General features: G+C 38.8%; 1 protein-coding gene across 1 annotated transcript in view; it reads right to left on the reverse strand.

The window, feature by feature from the left end:
* map3k1 (mitogen-activated protein kinase kinase kinase 1, E3 ubiquitin protein ligase) overlaps positions 1-1,230 on the reverse strand; it is a 72,120-nt gene extending 70,890 nt beyond the window's left edge. The window contains exon 1 of the mRNA XM_082156826.1: positions 816-1,230. Coding sequence (XP_082012952.1) covers positions 816-1,198 — 383 coding nt within the window. The 5' untranslated portion in view covers positions 1,199-1,230. The remainder of the gene's footprint in view (positions 1-815) is intronic.
* Between the last annotated feature and the right edge of the window lie 15,968 nt (positions 1,231-17,198).

Raw genomic sequence — 17,198 nt, forward strand, 5'->3', positions numbered from 1 at the left:
CTGATTTCATACTTTATGCATTTTATTCCCCAAAACATGAGGACATTTTTCTGGGTTTTGACAGTATTTTCTGATTTAAGGATTATATGAAGATATCCAAAATCTCCTCTGTAAAATCCTTTAAATGTATAACCTAAAGACTCAAATATGAACTGAAAATATACAACATCAGAAACGCAAAATATCATAACAAATGTCATACAGGAGAACAACTGACAAATGCGTTCAAATCAAAAGGGAACACATACTAAAAGCATGTTTTCTTCCAGTTATTGTTTTCTAATAACTATTTCGAGTATGTAATTAATTATAATTTATTTAGTTTAGCTTGCACTTCTAGTTCAGTAGACGCAAAAACAAACAAACCGTATGAATATCTTTTTAAGTGTCTTAAGAATTTTTAGTAACACTATTTCACAGTGTCCTTGTTACACATGTAGTTACTGTAGCAATAACTATAAATTATGCATAATTACATGATGCAACTAACCCCAATCCTAACCCTATAAGTACATTTAGTTCATTATTATTCCTCGGTACTAAAATGCATAATTATACACTGTAACAGGGACACATTAAAATTAAGTGTAACCGACTTTTTAAAAACGCCTGCATTATGACTGAGTGTCACTTGCAGAAAGTTTGTATCACATTTTGCAACATCTATATCCTCAATACTTCACCCATATCCACACCTCGAGCTCTGCCAGAGAGAAGCTCATGTATATCGCTAATAATTCAAGTTTGTAACGTTTCCCTAAATGCACGAAGAACGGAAGCCCGTTTGCCTGAAGTAGTTTCGCAGTTATTTTTACCTGTTGTTGTGAGAAGCGTTCACGTCCACCGCCGCAGAAGCCGCTCCATGATCCGCACAGCTCGGACTCTTTAAAGAGCTCCTCATCCACTCCTGAGCACCATTAGTATCACCCAGATGAGAGCTGGTTCTGTCGCCGAGGCTGTGCTGCAGTAACGCGGACTGGACCGAGCCGCTCTCGCATTTATCCAGATCCACACTCCTCACCTTGCGCCTCCACTGAGAGCTCTCGCCCGCGCTCCTCTTCGCCTTCCCGCTGCTGGTCGACACACTGGTCCCGCTGGAGCCACTGGGACTGTCCTGGGCTCCGGTCCCGGTTCCTGAGCCGCTACTGGGGTCCAATAATCCGCCTAACGACGACGTCCGGCTCCCCGCCGTCGCCATTTTCTGACCTGAATATTTGCCACTTAATAGATTCTATGTGAGAGGGAGTGGCGGGAATTTGGGGGAGGATGAAAGGGAGGCGCTTCCGATAGATGGGAGGGGTCAAATACAATGTGGGAGGGGCCAATGGACCTCTTTTGGGAACCTACGTGCACGGTGTCATACAACTTCAAGGGGCCATGTCATAATAATTCGAATTTGTGTGTGTATATACTGTATATCATTTATGTAATTTTTATATTTTTGCTATGTAGGTCTACTTATATTTTTGATACCTTGGTATTAATAAAATAATAATAATAATTCGAATTTTCTTGATCTTTAAAGATGAAAGTTGAAAACTACACTGACTTTTTTTTTTTTACTTTAAAAAAAATTCACTCAGATATTGCTAGTAAATTTAAGCAATAATTTCAAAGAAATGGCAAGTAACACATTGAATTAAACATGACATTTTGAAGTCGAAGGACTAAATTTGCATTTTCTTGTAAAATAAAGGTTTTTTTATTGGCATTGATGGTTCCGTGAAGAACATTTAACCATTTCGAGGTCCTTGGGATCAGGTTGACCCCATTTGAATTTTCCTTCTTTGAAGAACATGGTTTCCTTCATCTCCGTGGCATGAGAGTTTGTTTTTTGCGACATACCTATCTATAAACACACGAAATATCTGGGTTTGATTTGGTTGTTCTGAAGCTCCCACATCAAAATGACCCCACATTTAAAATGAATGGGAAAGATGAAAAAAATGAGTTTTTTATTTTTCATTTGTCAGAAAAACACAAAAATAAAGCCAGCATAAATCAGAAAATTTCCACAACGAAATAAAGGCCTGTTATTAGAGCATAAATGCAATGTGGAAAGAACATGTTCACTCACACTGCACAGTCACACACAGTCACACACAAACACACGCACACATACAGACACACACACACACACATATGCACACACACACATTCAGACACACACTCAAACACACATGCACACACAGAGACTCACACACACATGCACATACGCACACGTGTGTGTTCACTCTTCACTCCTATTCAGATATGTTCATATCTTCTTATTCATATCTTCATTTCTTTAAAAAAAATTTTTTGCTGATTGTTGGTTTTATTTACTTTTTTATGATTAATTTCTTATTCTAAAATTAATGATTTTTTTACATTTGAATTATTGAAATAAATAATATGTGATTACAATCAAGTCTTGTCTTTTACTGGCAACTTATGTGGTATTTCTGCAAATTTATGTGGCATTATTGCACTGTAAAAAAAAAAATTACATCCCCAAGTCATAAATTTCTAGTGACTGATAACATCTAAATTTTTCAATAAGTCTGACGTATTATTTCTCATTGAGCCAATCTTAACAGACTATTGCAACAAGAATTGCACTTGGGCCAATTTAAAAATGTAGATGTGACCAGTCACTAGAAAATTTTGACTTGGAGAGGTTAGAAATGTTTTACAGTGTGCAAAAACAGACACTTCAGAAGACCTCAAACAACAACAACAACTAATTCTAATCTTTGAAAAAAATACAGATTTTAACCGATTTTAAATGTTGAAATGTATATTCACAAAATATATTACAAAAGTTGTGAGAGGAGCAGTTGGCCACATCCAGATAAGTGCATGGATCTCTATGCGCCTCTGCTGGATATACGTATATGGTCATTTGTTCTACAACTGTAGTTCCTATACAGGTTTTCCTCTAATCAGCAGATGCAGAATTCTGCCCCTGGATCAATATCCAGAAATAACTCATATTTGCTCATAACAATCGGTTTGACACATTTCTCTAAACTCAGATGTTCTCAAAGCAGTTACAGGTTTTTTTTATTCGCTTTGGTACTATTTTCACAAGTAAGGTGTACATTTTCAAAACTCTTAGTACAAAAATCCAAACTGATCACACTTGTAACACAGCAAGTCATTCTTTCAAAACCTGATCTCATGCTTTCATTACAGTTATACACTTTTCAGTCCACATAATCATTGTTTCAAACACAAGATTATTGTAATATGTAATGAGAACATTTGGTTTAATCCCAGAAACACAACAGCATGATCTTCTTTCAATTTACTTTAACAATCAGTTCATTCAACAGCAAACAATGCAAGAGACATGTTTCAAATCACCGTTGTTGCTGAAATAATTACAGTAATACAGGCTATAGTTGCCACATCAGAAGGAATTGAATCCATAATATTTGTAATAGTATCTATCCAGTGTCTTATCAAAAGGTGTGATGAAGTACAGCCATGAGGTTCTGTGCTAACAGAGTTTGCTGGCAATACAGTAAATGATTTCACTCTATACCATTTGACTGAATCTATACAGTAGTGGACCTTTACAGATGAAGGTTGAGTTACAGTAATTCGGCAGTCTCTACCATGATAATCTGTTTACAGTATTGCATACATACTGTAATGTAAAATGCTGTATTTGATGCCATCTGTCTCCCTTCTACTGATGCATCTCTGATCAATGTGATGTTTTACAGTTGTTACAGTATTTTCTCTCTCTCTCTCTCTCTCTCTCTCTCTCTCTCTCTCTCTCACACACACACACACACACACACACACACACACACACACACACACACACACACACACACACACACACACACACACACACACACACACACACACACACACACACACACACACACACACACACACACACACACACACACACACACACACACACACACACACACACACACACACACACACACACACACACACTTTGAACATCATGGTGGTTATTATCTATAAATCACTTATGTAAAAATAATTCATTACATTTGGTTATCCATATCAGAAATTGCAAACAAGTTCTATAGAAACTGTATATAGAATCAATATCTATAGAAATCTATAGGTGTACCAAATGATTCATTGATTAACCATTAAGATCAGTTGGATTAAATAGTTTAAATATCAAAAGTTTGATAGTAAGAGCTTTATGAAAGGCAGTGACTGTGAATGAAACATGTAGATGAAACACTTATGTTTTGTTGTGAAAAGGATACTTTGTGATTTTGTGTATTGTACTTACACAATTGAAAACATGATGAAATGTTTGAAAAAAGTGCACTTTTGATGATCTGTTGTGATATTAGCACTAAGAGTTTTGAAAATGTACACCTAACTTGTGAAAATAGTACCAAAGCGAATAAAAAAAAACTGTAACACACTAACCTGAACACTTGTAATTGTCCTAAACAGGTTATAAATTGTCCTCCATTTCATGCATATTACAGATCACATGCATCATTTTCTCAAAACACTGCACCAGATTGTTTTCACAGTAGATCATACAACCAGTCAAAACTTTAATGTATCAGGAAAAACAATTGCAGCTTTTTTTCATTGGTTTCACAAGAATCATTTGTGCACCATTTTTACAAACACAAGAAACAAAACTCTGTTATTTGTTAAATTCTCAGTTGCACTAGGATGTCCTCACTTAGCCCCAAATAAATCTCTGAGTTCCTATAAAAGAGGAAAAGAAAAAGAAAAGGAGAAGAATGGGAAATGAAGAAATGTAAGAGTAAGATATTTTGGAGAGAATAGAGGAAGAGGTAGAAAGAGATGATGGGAAAGGAACAGATGGTATAGGAAGAGGAGATGGAGCAAGAAGAGCTGAGATGTAGAAAGAGGAGAAGAGGAGAAAGTAGAGGGAGAATAGATGGTAGAGAGGGGGCAGGGGAGGTTAAGGATAGGGTACAAACTGCACTGTAAAATAAAAATCGGTTAAATTTACGGTAAAATATCGGCAGCTGTGGTTGCCAGAAATTTACCGTAAAAAACACGGTAGCAACATTTTAGATTTTACAGACTTTACTTAAATTAACAGTACTAAACCATATTTAATGATCTGATATAATGTTAATTTACTGACCTATTGAAGTATTTATATCGGTTTTGTACCGCAGTAATACACTGATAACCACCAATCACAGTGGAGATGATTATCACATGATAATTTAAAAATCTTCACAAGCAGCTCTTTCACTAGAAAGTGAATACTAATATATAGAAGCTGCACAGTGTCATTCACACAAACACTAAACATGGTAACACATGTGAAATTTTAAAAATGCAATTACCGTAACATGAATTTAACAACATTAAATGTAACATAAAAGCCTTATATCATAACTGATTAGAAAAAAACTAAGAAAACTATGAAGAAACATAGTTATTTCATCAATAATACATCAAATGTGAAGTGTCACGCAGGGAATTGTGGGAATGTCAATTTACGTTTTTTTCACAGTAAATTATACAATGACTTGTTCTTTTTCACTTCCAAAAACTGTAAATTTAATGGTATTTTACAGTAAAATTACATAAAATGTACCGTTAGATCTATCACAGTTGTTTACCGTATATAGTAAGGAAACTTTCTCTTATCCAACCATGTCATTAATGATGGTCTTTCCTTGAGAGAAAAGAGAGGAGAGAGAGTTCAGCCCAATATAAACATCGGCTCACAGTCAATGTCCCTGTACAGATGCTGCAGTCCAGAAAGGCTCCTCAATGTTTTAAACTCTCTCAATAAAATCCACTTTTAGCAGGGTGATCAGGAGCAAAAAATTGTGTAGTTGTTTGGGACAATGTCCAATTTCACCATTCAGCACTGGTGCATCACTCACGTTTCAGCATGGTGTTCCTCCCGCATATTCTCCTCGTGGAGATGGAAAGAATACGATCATACCAAGTAAGTCTTCAAGTGATGAAGAGGTCTGTGGAGAAGTGGAGAAACAAAATGAGAGTCAAGATCTGTAAAGTTCATTGATTCAATGATCGCAGTACATTTATTTAATTACTTATTTTCTTTGGGGGGGGGGTCGAAAACTCATCGTTATACAACTAAACTCGTCATTACAGAACTTTGAAGAACACGATTAAATAACACGAAAAACATGTATTTTCTTTCTTGTATTGCAGCTGAATTTGTTATTAAACCAACAGAGAGCACTTGTAGTTTTGATGTTAGTATTTATTTTTGATAAACGCATTACTAGAATAAAATGCAGTGCTTCATTTATGAATACTGAACTGTTTTGCCAACATAAGAGTGTTTAGTTTGCTGCACTAATTGTTTTGAGAGCAACTACATTCATTTGGAGAAATGCATCAAATCGATTGCGAAAAACTGTTATTTTAAATCAACATTAAAGTGCTTTATGGATAAAAATTATATATTTCATAAGATAATGGTTTAGTTGAGTAATTTTGCGGTAAATAGGTAAAAACAAAACAAAAAAACAGCACAAACGTATAGTTAAGAAGTAAATAAAAGATTTGATATTTCATTTGTATTATTAAATTTTATCGCTCTGTAAAAGTTTGAGGTCTAAATGACCCCAAAGACCCTAAGTGTTGACTATCTACGAGGACCGCTACTAACATTCATGGACCCTTTCCATTCCACAAAGCTTCTTATAGAGGAAAAGGGTTCTCAAGTTTTTTCGAATATTCTTCACACTAAGGCAAAAAAAAATGGTTCTTTTAAGAACTGTTAACTGAAAGGTTCTTTGGGGAACCGAAAATGGTTCTTCTACGGCACTGATGCTAAAACACCCATTTGGAAGCTTTATTTTTAAGAGTGTACTTCAATAATCTGTGTTTATGATTTGGATCTGCGCTTCTCGTCCGGTGTGCGACCCCCTTTTAGCTCCAACTTGCCTCAACACACCTGCCTGGAGCAGACGGGACTGAAGAGCCCCACGGCGGAGCAGAGGACCACCACAGCAGAGCAGACGGGACTGAAGAGCCCCACGGCGGAGCAGAGGACCACCACAGCAGAGCAGACGGGACTGAAGAGCCCCACGGCGGAGCAGAGGACCACCACAGCAGAGCAGACGGGACTGAAGAGCCCCACGGCGGAGCAGAGGACCACCACAGCAGAGCAGACGGGACTGAAGAGCCCCACGGCGGAGCAGAGGACCACCACAGCAGAGTAGACGGGACTGAAGAGCCCCACGGCGGAGCAGAGGACCACCACAGCAGAGCAGACGGGGCTGAAGAGCCCCACGGCGGAGCAGAGGACCACCACAGCAGAGCAGACGGGACTGAAGAGCCCCACGGCGGAGCAGAGGACCACCACAGCAGAGCAGACGGGACTGAAGAGCCCCACGGCGGAGCAGAGGACCACCACAGCAGAGCAGACGGGACTGAAGAGCCCCACGGCGGAGCAGAGGACCACCACAGCAGAGCAGACGGGACTGAAGAGCCCCACGGCGGAGCAGAGGACCACCACAGCAGAGCAGACGGGACTGAAGAGCCCCACGGCGGAGCAGAGGACCACCACAGCAGAGCAGACGGGACTGAAGAGCCCCACGGCGGAGCAGAGGACCACCACAGCAGAGCAGACGGGACTGAAGAGCCCCACGGCGGAGCAGAAGACCACCACAGCAGAGCAGACGGGGCTGAAGAGCCCCCTGGGCGGAGCAGAGGACCACCACAGCAGAGCAGACGGGACTGAAGAGCCCCACGGCGGAGCAGAGGACCACCACAGCAGAGCAGACGGGGCTGAAGAGCCCCACGGCGGAGCAGAGGACCACCACAGCAGAGCAGACGGGACTGAAGAGCCCCACGGCGGAGCAGAGGACCACCACAGCAGAGCAGACGGGACTGAAGAGCCCCACGGCGGAGCAGAGGACCACCACAGCAGAGTAAACGGGACCGGTGACCACAAAGGCGTTACTGAGGACCTTCACGGTGGAGCTGAAGACCATCACGGTGGAGCTGAAGACTGAATTGGTCCATAACAGGGCAGGAGAATCAGGAGTGATGTCTGTGGCAAGGCAAGCAGAGTCTTTAATCTCGGCTTCCTTGGCCAAGACTGGGGAGTTAGGTTAAGTCAAGTCAAGTCACCTTCATTTAAATAGCGCTTTTAACAATATAGATTGTTTCAAAGCAGCTTTACAGTGATAATAGGAAATTAAAGAGATTGTTTTGGCTTTACAGCAGCTCTAGAATAAAGTTATTGTCCAGCTAAAGTTAGCTTTGATTGATTCAAAGTTGCAAAGATCATTAGTTATTAATGATCGGAGATCACTAATAGATCGTTTTAGGGCCGCTCACACGACACCGTTCTAACAGAAAACTCTTAATGCGCTCCAGCCGTTCATTTACACAACAACAGTGCCTGGTGGCTTGAGAACGCAAACCTTGAAACAGGTTCCAAGGTGCAAGTCTTGAAAAAAAAACAAAAAAAACTCTGCGCAAACTTTAAAAAATGCAAACCTGTGAGTCCGCTGACGTAGTGCACATGCGTATTAGGTGTTTAATCTATAGGTATGCGCATTTTAAATATATATGTGTGCAGGGCGCAGGCATGTAGTCTCTTTACAAATTGACCTCAACAAAATTACTTGTCTGGCCTTAAAAATTTATAATACAGAATTTTTGTATTGCTTCCACGTAACCATGTGAACCGGAATTATTTTGACAACATTTTATCTGTGCAGAGTTAAAGGGAAGGAGGTCTTCACAGGGGAGATGTCCGAGGCGAAACAGGCAGGGCGTTCAGTAACTGTCTCCGTGGCCATAACAGGGCAGGGTGCTCCAGACTGACCTCTGTGGTCATAATAGAACAGGCTACAAGTTCCAGGGTGACCTCTGTGGTCATTTCATAGTAGACCGAGTTCATGAGCGGGTACCGCCGCCTCGGAAGGAGTAGATAAAGTGTGTCCACACACACGAGATGGCGGTTGCCATCACAGGAAGCACATCTTAGCTACTACTTGAGCTGCCAGTTTGCTAAGTATCAAGTAATAATTAAACAGCAAGCACAAACAATGCGAAAGCATTGCACTCAGTATCCGAATTCGTTTTCATTCACTGCTTCAAGTGGACTACATTAGTTGAGTAATGTAGGGGATAGTGAATGTGGGTATAGGGGGCCAACCTGGCTAACGTCAGACCTCTTCTCATTGAGACGTGGTCTGGGAACCACATGTTCATTTTCTCGTATTTGAGGCGTGGTTTACGAATGCCCAGAGCCGTTTATTGGGCGCTACGAATGTCTATCAAATGCGCCTGTACGTAGCTCATAGCCAATCGTTTCAATTATACCAGATGACGTATGTAGAGCGACAGAAATTAGACGAGGAAGACGACGAAATAAACTTGCGTTCTAAACTACTTAGAACACTATCTAAGGCTGCATCGAAAGGTAACTTCGCGTCTGATGCCATGTTGGATCCATAGATATAAACAAACTGCCTCGGTGTGTTGCATAGACGTCGTCATCGATTGGTTCCCTTTTTGAGGGGAAAATCTGGTCCATGGTGTCCAGGCTGCCTAGCAGCGTGAATAAAATCACGCTGCGCCCAAGGCAACATGGGGAAACCCAGGCTAATAGGGGGCGATGTCGAACACAGCTTAGGCAAGACAGGAACAGAAACATACACAAAGAACAAAACATATTCCTGACAATTATCTACAAGTACAGTTTTATATATTTGAAGTACACGACAAATGCACATTCAATAATTTAATAAGACATCTTTTTCACACAAGTATATATAATGTAGCATTATTTTAATGACAAATACATTTTAATGACAGTTCCACCTCATGAAATAGACCACATTTTGAAGATAAATGTATAGGTATTAAACCTAAAATGGAATCCCTGCTTTTCTTCTGGGTTTAAAATTGATTGTACGTGTTTGAATTGCAAGCAGTCCAGATCGAGAGAGAGGAAAATCACTTTAACTGCAATCAGCAAGTCCCTGAATCAGCAAAAAATAAGCCTTTTAAAGCAGAAGTCCAGTGGTTCAGCCTTCTGTTGGATGAACACAAGTAAGCAGAGCATTGGTTTAGGGGAGGGCTGCCAGAGGAAGCAATTTCCTGTTAAAGTAGATCCACTTCATCAGTAAGTGTTATTCTTAGCCAGTCAGGCTTCCTGCAGCTTCTGTGTTTTCCTGTTCACGCTGACCACGATACAAAATATTTTTGCCTCAACTTGCAATGCAGTTTAATCTCAAATTAGAGTTTAACAAAATGAGTAAGACAAATGATGGAAGAAAAAATTAAGCATAAATTATGCATAACAGTTCTTTTTTAGAGATTTGTTTGCACTGAATTACTGAGAAAACTGCCAGAAATGATTAGGCCCGTTCTAAAAGGTTACACTAAACATATTTCAACCTTTCTGATTTTTTTTTTCTTTAATGCAGAGATAGAGATTAAAGAAAATTTTGCTTCGATTTCTACATTTCTGTGACTGTCCAAGTAAAATACAATGCCATTTCAGCAAAAAGAAAACAAGACAAAAGACTTCCTGGACTTCCCACAGTAAACGACTCGACTGCAAACAAAGAGCTGGCTTGACTGCCATGGTAATCAAATGGTTTGAAGCAAATGTTCCTTAACAGGATCTATGCAAGATTTCTGCAGTCATGCACAGTAATACACATACTGAAATCAACTACATATTCCATATTCTGAAGACATACTATAGCTTCATTTGACGAAAAGAACAATATTGTTCTTCCCCTCTACGGTAGCTCTCAAACCAAATTTGTATTTAGGCTAATCAGAAATGCTGGTACACTTACAATGTGAATATGCAGAAGTACAAATGACATTTGAATGCTACTGCGGAGGGAAAGATGCAATGGGCTCAAATTTACTTGCATATTGGTGTCAGTTTGTATTGTAACTCTGCATGAAATAAAAACGGACATTATTTTCTTAATGCGTCAATCTTATTATGAGCAATTCATCTTTTCATTTATTATTTTATTAGCCTATTATTATTTTTGGACAGCGCAACTTGTAATCAAAGTGTAATAACTAGCTCTTCCTGTGATATGACACTATACGGGGCTCACTGAATTCAGCCAATCACATTGAAATCTGCCTCAGTTTCAATATGCAACACTCACTTTTCACAATCCAATCAAAAACTAATGTATAATAACAAATACTCCCCTAGATTTCCCCCCTCTTCAATATCCGTTTCACTTGATTAGCTTGTAATAAAGAGTTTTCTTAGTATAATTTTAGAGTGTACAATATTTTCATAATGCTTTTCAAAAGTACAACTTATTTCTTTAGGGTTACATCTTTTTCATACTGAGTGCACCTAAAAATATAGGTTGCAAATTCGGTTTCGTGATGACTTTAAGTTGCATCCAGTATGACTGAAAAAGTTTTACTCTACGACCACAACAAAATTAACAATTCTTTTGACTCACACGCTTTTTAAAACTTTTCCTCTCTCCTTTGTCCTCCTCCTTCATGAACTCGTAACAGCTGATGACTTTGCCACATTCTTCATAAATAAAACAACAACAATAACCATCAGCTGCCAATTCTCCACAACACAGACTGACAAACACAAATCTTAACAGCAAACACACACACTCCCGCACTCACTCATATCATCAACACCTCTCTGGAGCAACACCCACAGCATTTAAGCTCGGGTAACCCCACTGCTAAAGAAACACACTCTAAATCCAACACTTTTAGAAAATTACAAACTAGTATCCCTTCTTCCATTCATTGCTAAAGCACTTGAACAAGTCGTGTTCAAACAAATCTCTGCCTTTCTCACACAGAACAGTCTGGTTTCAGAGAGATCACTCAACTGAGACGGCCCTGCTCTCAGTTACTGAAGCCCTGAGACGGCAAGAGCAGCTTCCACATCTTCAGTACTCATCCTTCAGGATCTGTCTGCTGCTTGTAACAGTTAACCAGCAGATCCTCCTGTCAACACTCATGACGAAGGGCATAAGACACAACATCTAGCTACTGGGGTGCCTCAGGGCTCAGTGCTGGGACCACTTCTCTTCTCCATCTACATGTGCCCTTCAGAGCCATGCATTCTGCAAGTGAAGTGTGGTATCATCCCAAATATAACAGAAATCAGGTAACATAGCCTAGACATTAACAGGAACACATATACGTCGACAGACACTAAACAGGACTAAACACGGGGCTTAAATACACAGCAAACAAGAGACACACCCGAACCGAACTAACTCAATCAGTAACCAAGGATACAAACAGACAGGGTACTGAGGAAGACTGAACTAATTAACACACAGACAGCAAAACACTAGAACAGAACTACACACATGAATCAAAACACTAGAGCAAGCAACAGTACTGTGCTAAACTAACTGGGACTTAGAAGCCAGGTCTGGAACTCTCTGTTTTAATTATTATTATGCAGCAGTTTACAGCATTTGACTGATCACAGAGTATCCTCCAAGTATATCCACCTGTTATTATTTGATGTGAAAGTGAATTTCACATGAAAAAAAAAACTGGAAATAAAAAAATGGAAATCTTCCTGTGGAATATAACTTAAATAGTGCACCAATACACAAAAGCATTCAAAGGAATAGGAGGCCAGTTTGGTCAAAGGCAGGAAACAGCTTTGTGGATAGATGTTATTGTTTCCAACTAATGAAAGGAAAAGTGTGACGCAAAGAGCTGTGATGTGAATCGGAGTGGGTGGTTGTACATTCATGAAGAATTGTGGGATAGTTTTGCTTGGATAATCTTCATAAATTGGAAGGTTAAACTGGACCCCTGATGGGTGAAATGTATCTGTAATATCAGAGTAATGAGACATCAGACTGGTAGCATAACTAAGTGATTCAAACTAAGGCCAATTTAAGTGCAGTATACTAAAAATATAAAGTAAAACGGTTTCATTAGTAAGAAATTAATATCATATCAAGGTTGTCAAGATAATGTTTTGTCAGATAATCATGTTGGTTGAAATACCAATATCACCTGGACTGTAATTCTTACTAATATCTATTATCTTGATTGTAATATGAATGATTCATATTATTGTGAGAATTTATATTTTATATTATTGCCTGTAATTACGTAACGGAGCATTGTCAGGAAAAAAGGCTTGTCTTATTTTGAATCGCTGCATGAAGGTCCAGACACAAATATCTTCTCACATTCCTCTACAGACAGTGACCTCTGAGCACCTTATGACTCGCATATCAGCATTTCGTGAGTTCACACTTACAAATCATCAGATAGATTAGGCGATAAAAGAGTAGGCGTATTTGGCATGCTGTCCGAGGGGAGGCTCCAAGCTGGGAATGTGACCCAAACCCAGAGTACTCCCCCGTATACCTGGCTGGGATAGGAACCAGCCGAGAGTGAGGAGTCGGGGGGGAGGAGGGATGCAGAGAAAACTGTCGAGGATTGTAAGCGAGTCAGCTATTTATATAGGACTCCAATCGTACTGATTGGGTACAGTAGATCATTTGAACGTGCCCCTCCCGAACTTTGTTAATGAAACACCATGTCTATGGCTGCACTTGGTCTTGATGCCCACTGTAAAAAGTGATCAGTTGACTCAACTAAAACATTATGATTAGTTCACTTCAGAATAAACATTTCCTGATAATTTACTCACCCCCCATGTCATCCAATATGTTTATGTCTTTCTTTCTTCAGTCGAAAAGAAATTAAGGTTTTTGAGGAAAACATTCCAGAATTTTTCTCCATAATAATCGTCCCCTTGGAATTATAAGGTTCTATCTGCGTTCTGAGCAGTTTTGAGATAGTAAGCTTTAAAGTTTTTGCATTCCATTCGACTGTTTAGAAAGAACCTTTTTATTTTCTAAATAAAATGTTCCAAAATGTACACAACTTAAAAAACAACATCACATAATGTAAAGAAGTGGTCACAGAATAAGAATAATAATGTGAATAACTAAATTTTGACAAAAATGTCAGATAGAACCTTATAATTCCAAGGGGACAATATAGTGACTTCAATGGGGTCCAACGGGTTGTAGGTCCAAATGTGAGTTTCAGTGCAGCTTCAAAGTCTCTACTACACGATCCCAGCCGACGAATAAGGGTCTTATCTAGAGAAACGATAGGTCATTTTCTAAAAAATTATAAAATTTGATATACATTTTAACCACAAATGCTCATCTCTCTGCGATGCGCCCTGCATTACGTAATCACGTTGGAAAGGTCACGCGTGACGTATGCAGAAGTACCGCGGCAGGGCGAAAAACTATAACCCATATAATTTTCTCCTCCAACTTCAAAATCGTCCGACATTGTTGTTTTACCTTTTTTGTAAAGGGCATTTGACTTGGTCTTTGCATGTTCGCTTTGTAAATATTGGATGGTACTTTCGTCTACGTCGCAATTGACCTTTACAACGTAATTACATAATGCGTGGTGCATCGCAGAGTTCTGCAAGACGAGCATTTGTGGATAAAAAGTATATACATTTTTATTTTATTTTTAGAAAATGGCCGACTGTTTTTCTAGATATGACCCTTATTCCTCGGCTGGGATTGTGTAATTTGGACCTTCAACCCGTTGGACGCCATTGAGAACCACTATATGGAGGAAAATCCTGGAATGTTTTCCTCAAAAAACGTAATTTCTTTTCGATTGAAGAAAGAAATACATAAACATCTTGAATGACATGGGGTTGAGTAAATTATCAGAAAATTTTAATTCTAAAGTGAGCTAATCCTTTAATTGGGAAAAAAATAAGTAATGTGGAATTCTCAATTTCACATAACTTAATTTTTTCAATTAAGCATTAAGTTTATTTACTTTATAATTTTAAGGCAATGGGTTTACAAAAAAATTTGAAGTAAGTAAACTGAACACTTTTTACTGTCGACTATATCCGGAAGGAAGTATTTGCAATGCGATTTGCAATGGACGCAGACGAAATGATAATACAAGCTTTTGCTTTTTCAACGACGTACGACTCGCATTGACGGAAATATCAGATCTGTCTGCTTACTTGGCAGAAGCAAATGCACGTCTTCGATTCATATCAGTTGTATTTCCACATGCCTGTATGACAGAGGCCTGAAACCGCATGAATGAGCTAAACTCTGCAGGACAGTGGATTTTGAGGGCCAGAGTTGAGAACCCTTGCAATACATATTATTAAAAATGTGACATTTAGTTCATAGCACAAAAGATTAATTTAAGATAATTCTATAAAATTGTATTTTGTTAGTTAATTATTTAATTTGACTTATTTCAGTTTGGTTTTCAGATGTGAGTTGAGGTTAATGTTAAAGAGGTCCATGTGTCGAGGAGGGCAGGCTGAGAGCCGTGGGAAGTAATGAGCGTCAGCTGAGCCCCACACCGGCCTCGAGTCTCACAGAGGAGCTCCTGAAGGAGAAAAAGAGGAGTGACAACAGTAGCCAGTTTCCACTACCCTTCAAATTGCGCAAATTGGAATTGAAAATTGAAAATACGCCCAATGGAAACATGTCAATTTCGCAAAAACTCCCATTTATCGCAAAACATTTTTTTACGCTCGCATGAGGTGTTTTTTCAGGCAATTCGAAAAAGAAATATTTCGCAAAACTGCAATGGAAACAGTTTTTGCGCATTTACAGTCACCTGACGTAGATGAAGCGGTGTGTTTGGACAGAATACGAGACAGAGTTCTTTACATACAGAAGAATTGCTGTTAATACAGAAGAATTACAGGAATAATGGATTCTAAACCTCAAATAAATGCCACAATCAAGACCTCGGAGCAGATCTGAGGGAGAAACACCCAGAAACACCTCATATGTGCCGCTCACAAGTATAATAAGGGTCGTTCCTTACAATTAATGCTTTGAAAACACACATACATCTTCTTCGATTAATAATAATGGCTAGTGCAGTGGCTGGGATATAGTACATAAACCTACCAACGTCCGTTGCCATGGTTTTTGGAATGATTTTACTTATAGCTAAGTTTTAGTCACATAACATCGGTTAATGGAAACGGTGTCATTTCACAATCGTTTTTTGTCGACATTTAGAAAAAAATCGCAAAAGTTTTGCGCAAATCTGTAATGGAAACGCGCCTATTGAAGGATGAGAGAGGACCAGGTCTGGACTTCATGTTGTGTTTTACAGTTTTTCAAAAATGATTACACACTTTTTTTTATTTATTATGGCACCATTTCTCAAAACTCTACACACAAAACCACAAAACACACACACAAGATGCAAAACGCCACTCATCTCTTGCAAAAGTAAACACTTCATTCAAAACTATGTTAACTCTTCTAAAAATGCTATTTTGTGTAGTAACTTTACACAAACATAAAATGATTAGCCACATACACATACAAACTTTACGTTGATTGTTCACCTGTACAACTACTTTAAAGACTTGGGGTTGGGCTCATCTGTTAGCAGCCGCCCACAACACCCGAGCAGGATGACAAGTGTAGCATCGCAATTTACCATTAGGATTCTCTTCAGAAAATTGCATAATTTGCAGTTCTGTATAATCAAAGAATTCACTGTTTTGATTAAAACGCACCTGATGTCGTAATTATGAATTCCCAACTCGTAAATATGAGCTTCCCAGGAAGACTTAAACACACTCTGTTACTGCCGTTTCGGTTTCATCCGCAAATTACTAATCTAAATGGACAACTGCACTATATTGTCTGAGCAGGACAGCCTGTATTGGAAGCAAAAAGTTCATTTCATGCTCATTTCATATCAGAAAAGCTTCTGAGGACATGAGAGACTCTGGCATTTTATATAATAACAGCAGTTGCTCTTTTACTGCTCGTGGAAATAAGGCCATGATGACAGATGGGGGAAGATGAACCGAACTCCCCTACGCCAGTGAGTGCAACAGTGGATTTCCAGTGCTTGATTGTGTTTAATCCATTACCGTGAACAAAGAGAAACAAGAATGTTGTCAGAAAAATATACTTTCTACAGTTTTGTGACAAACCAACCATATGGAAAAAAATATATATTTTTTGTCCAAAATATATATTTAAAAACATGCTAAATATATGCAGTAAACAGCAAAAAAAAAAATTTTTTTTAAATATATTTAGTTTAAACCAAATATCAAAATATACTACAAACTTCTATGGGCATGTAAATACATTTATAATCTTAATACACATTTTGGGTAAATATATTTTCCCCCTAAATATATTAATATTTAAACAAACAAACAAGCA

The sequence above is a fragment of the Leuciscus leuciscus genome (genome assembly GCF_965113295.1).
Source record: "Leuciscus leuciscus genome assembly, chromosome: 24".
NCBI classification, from domain to species: Eukaryota; Metazoa; Chordata; class Actinopteri; order Cypriniformes; family Leuciscidae; genus Leuciscus; species Leuciscus leuciscus.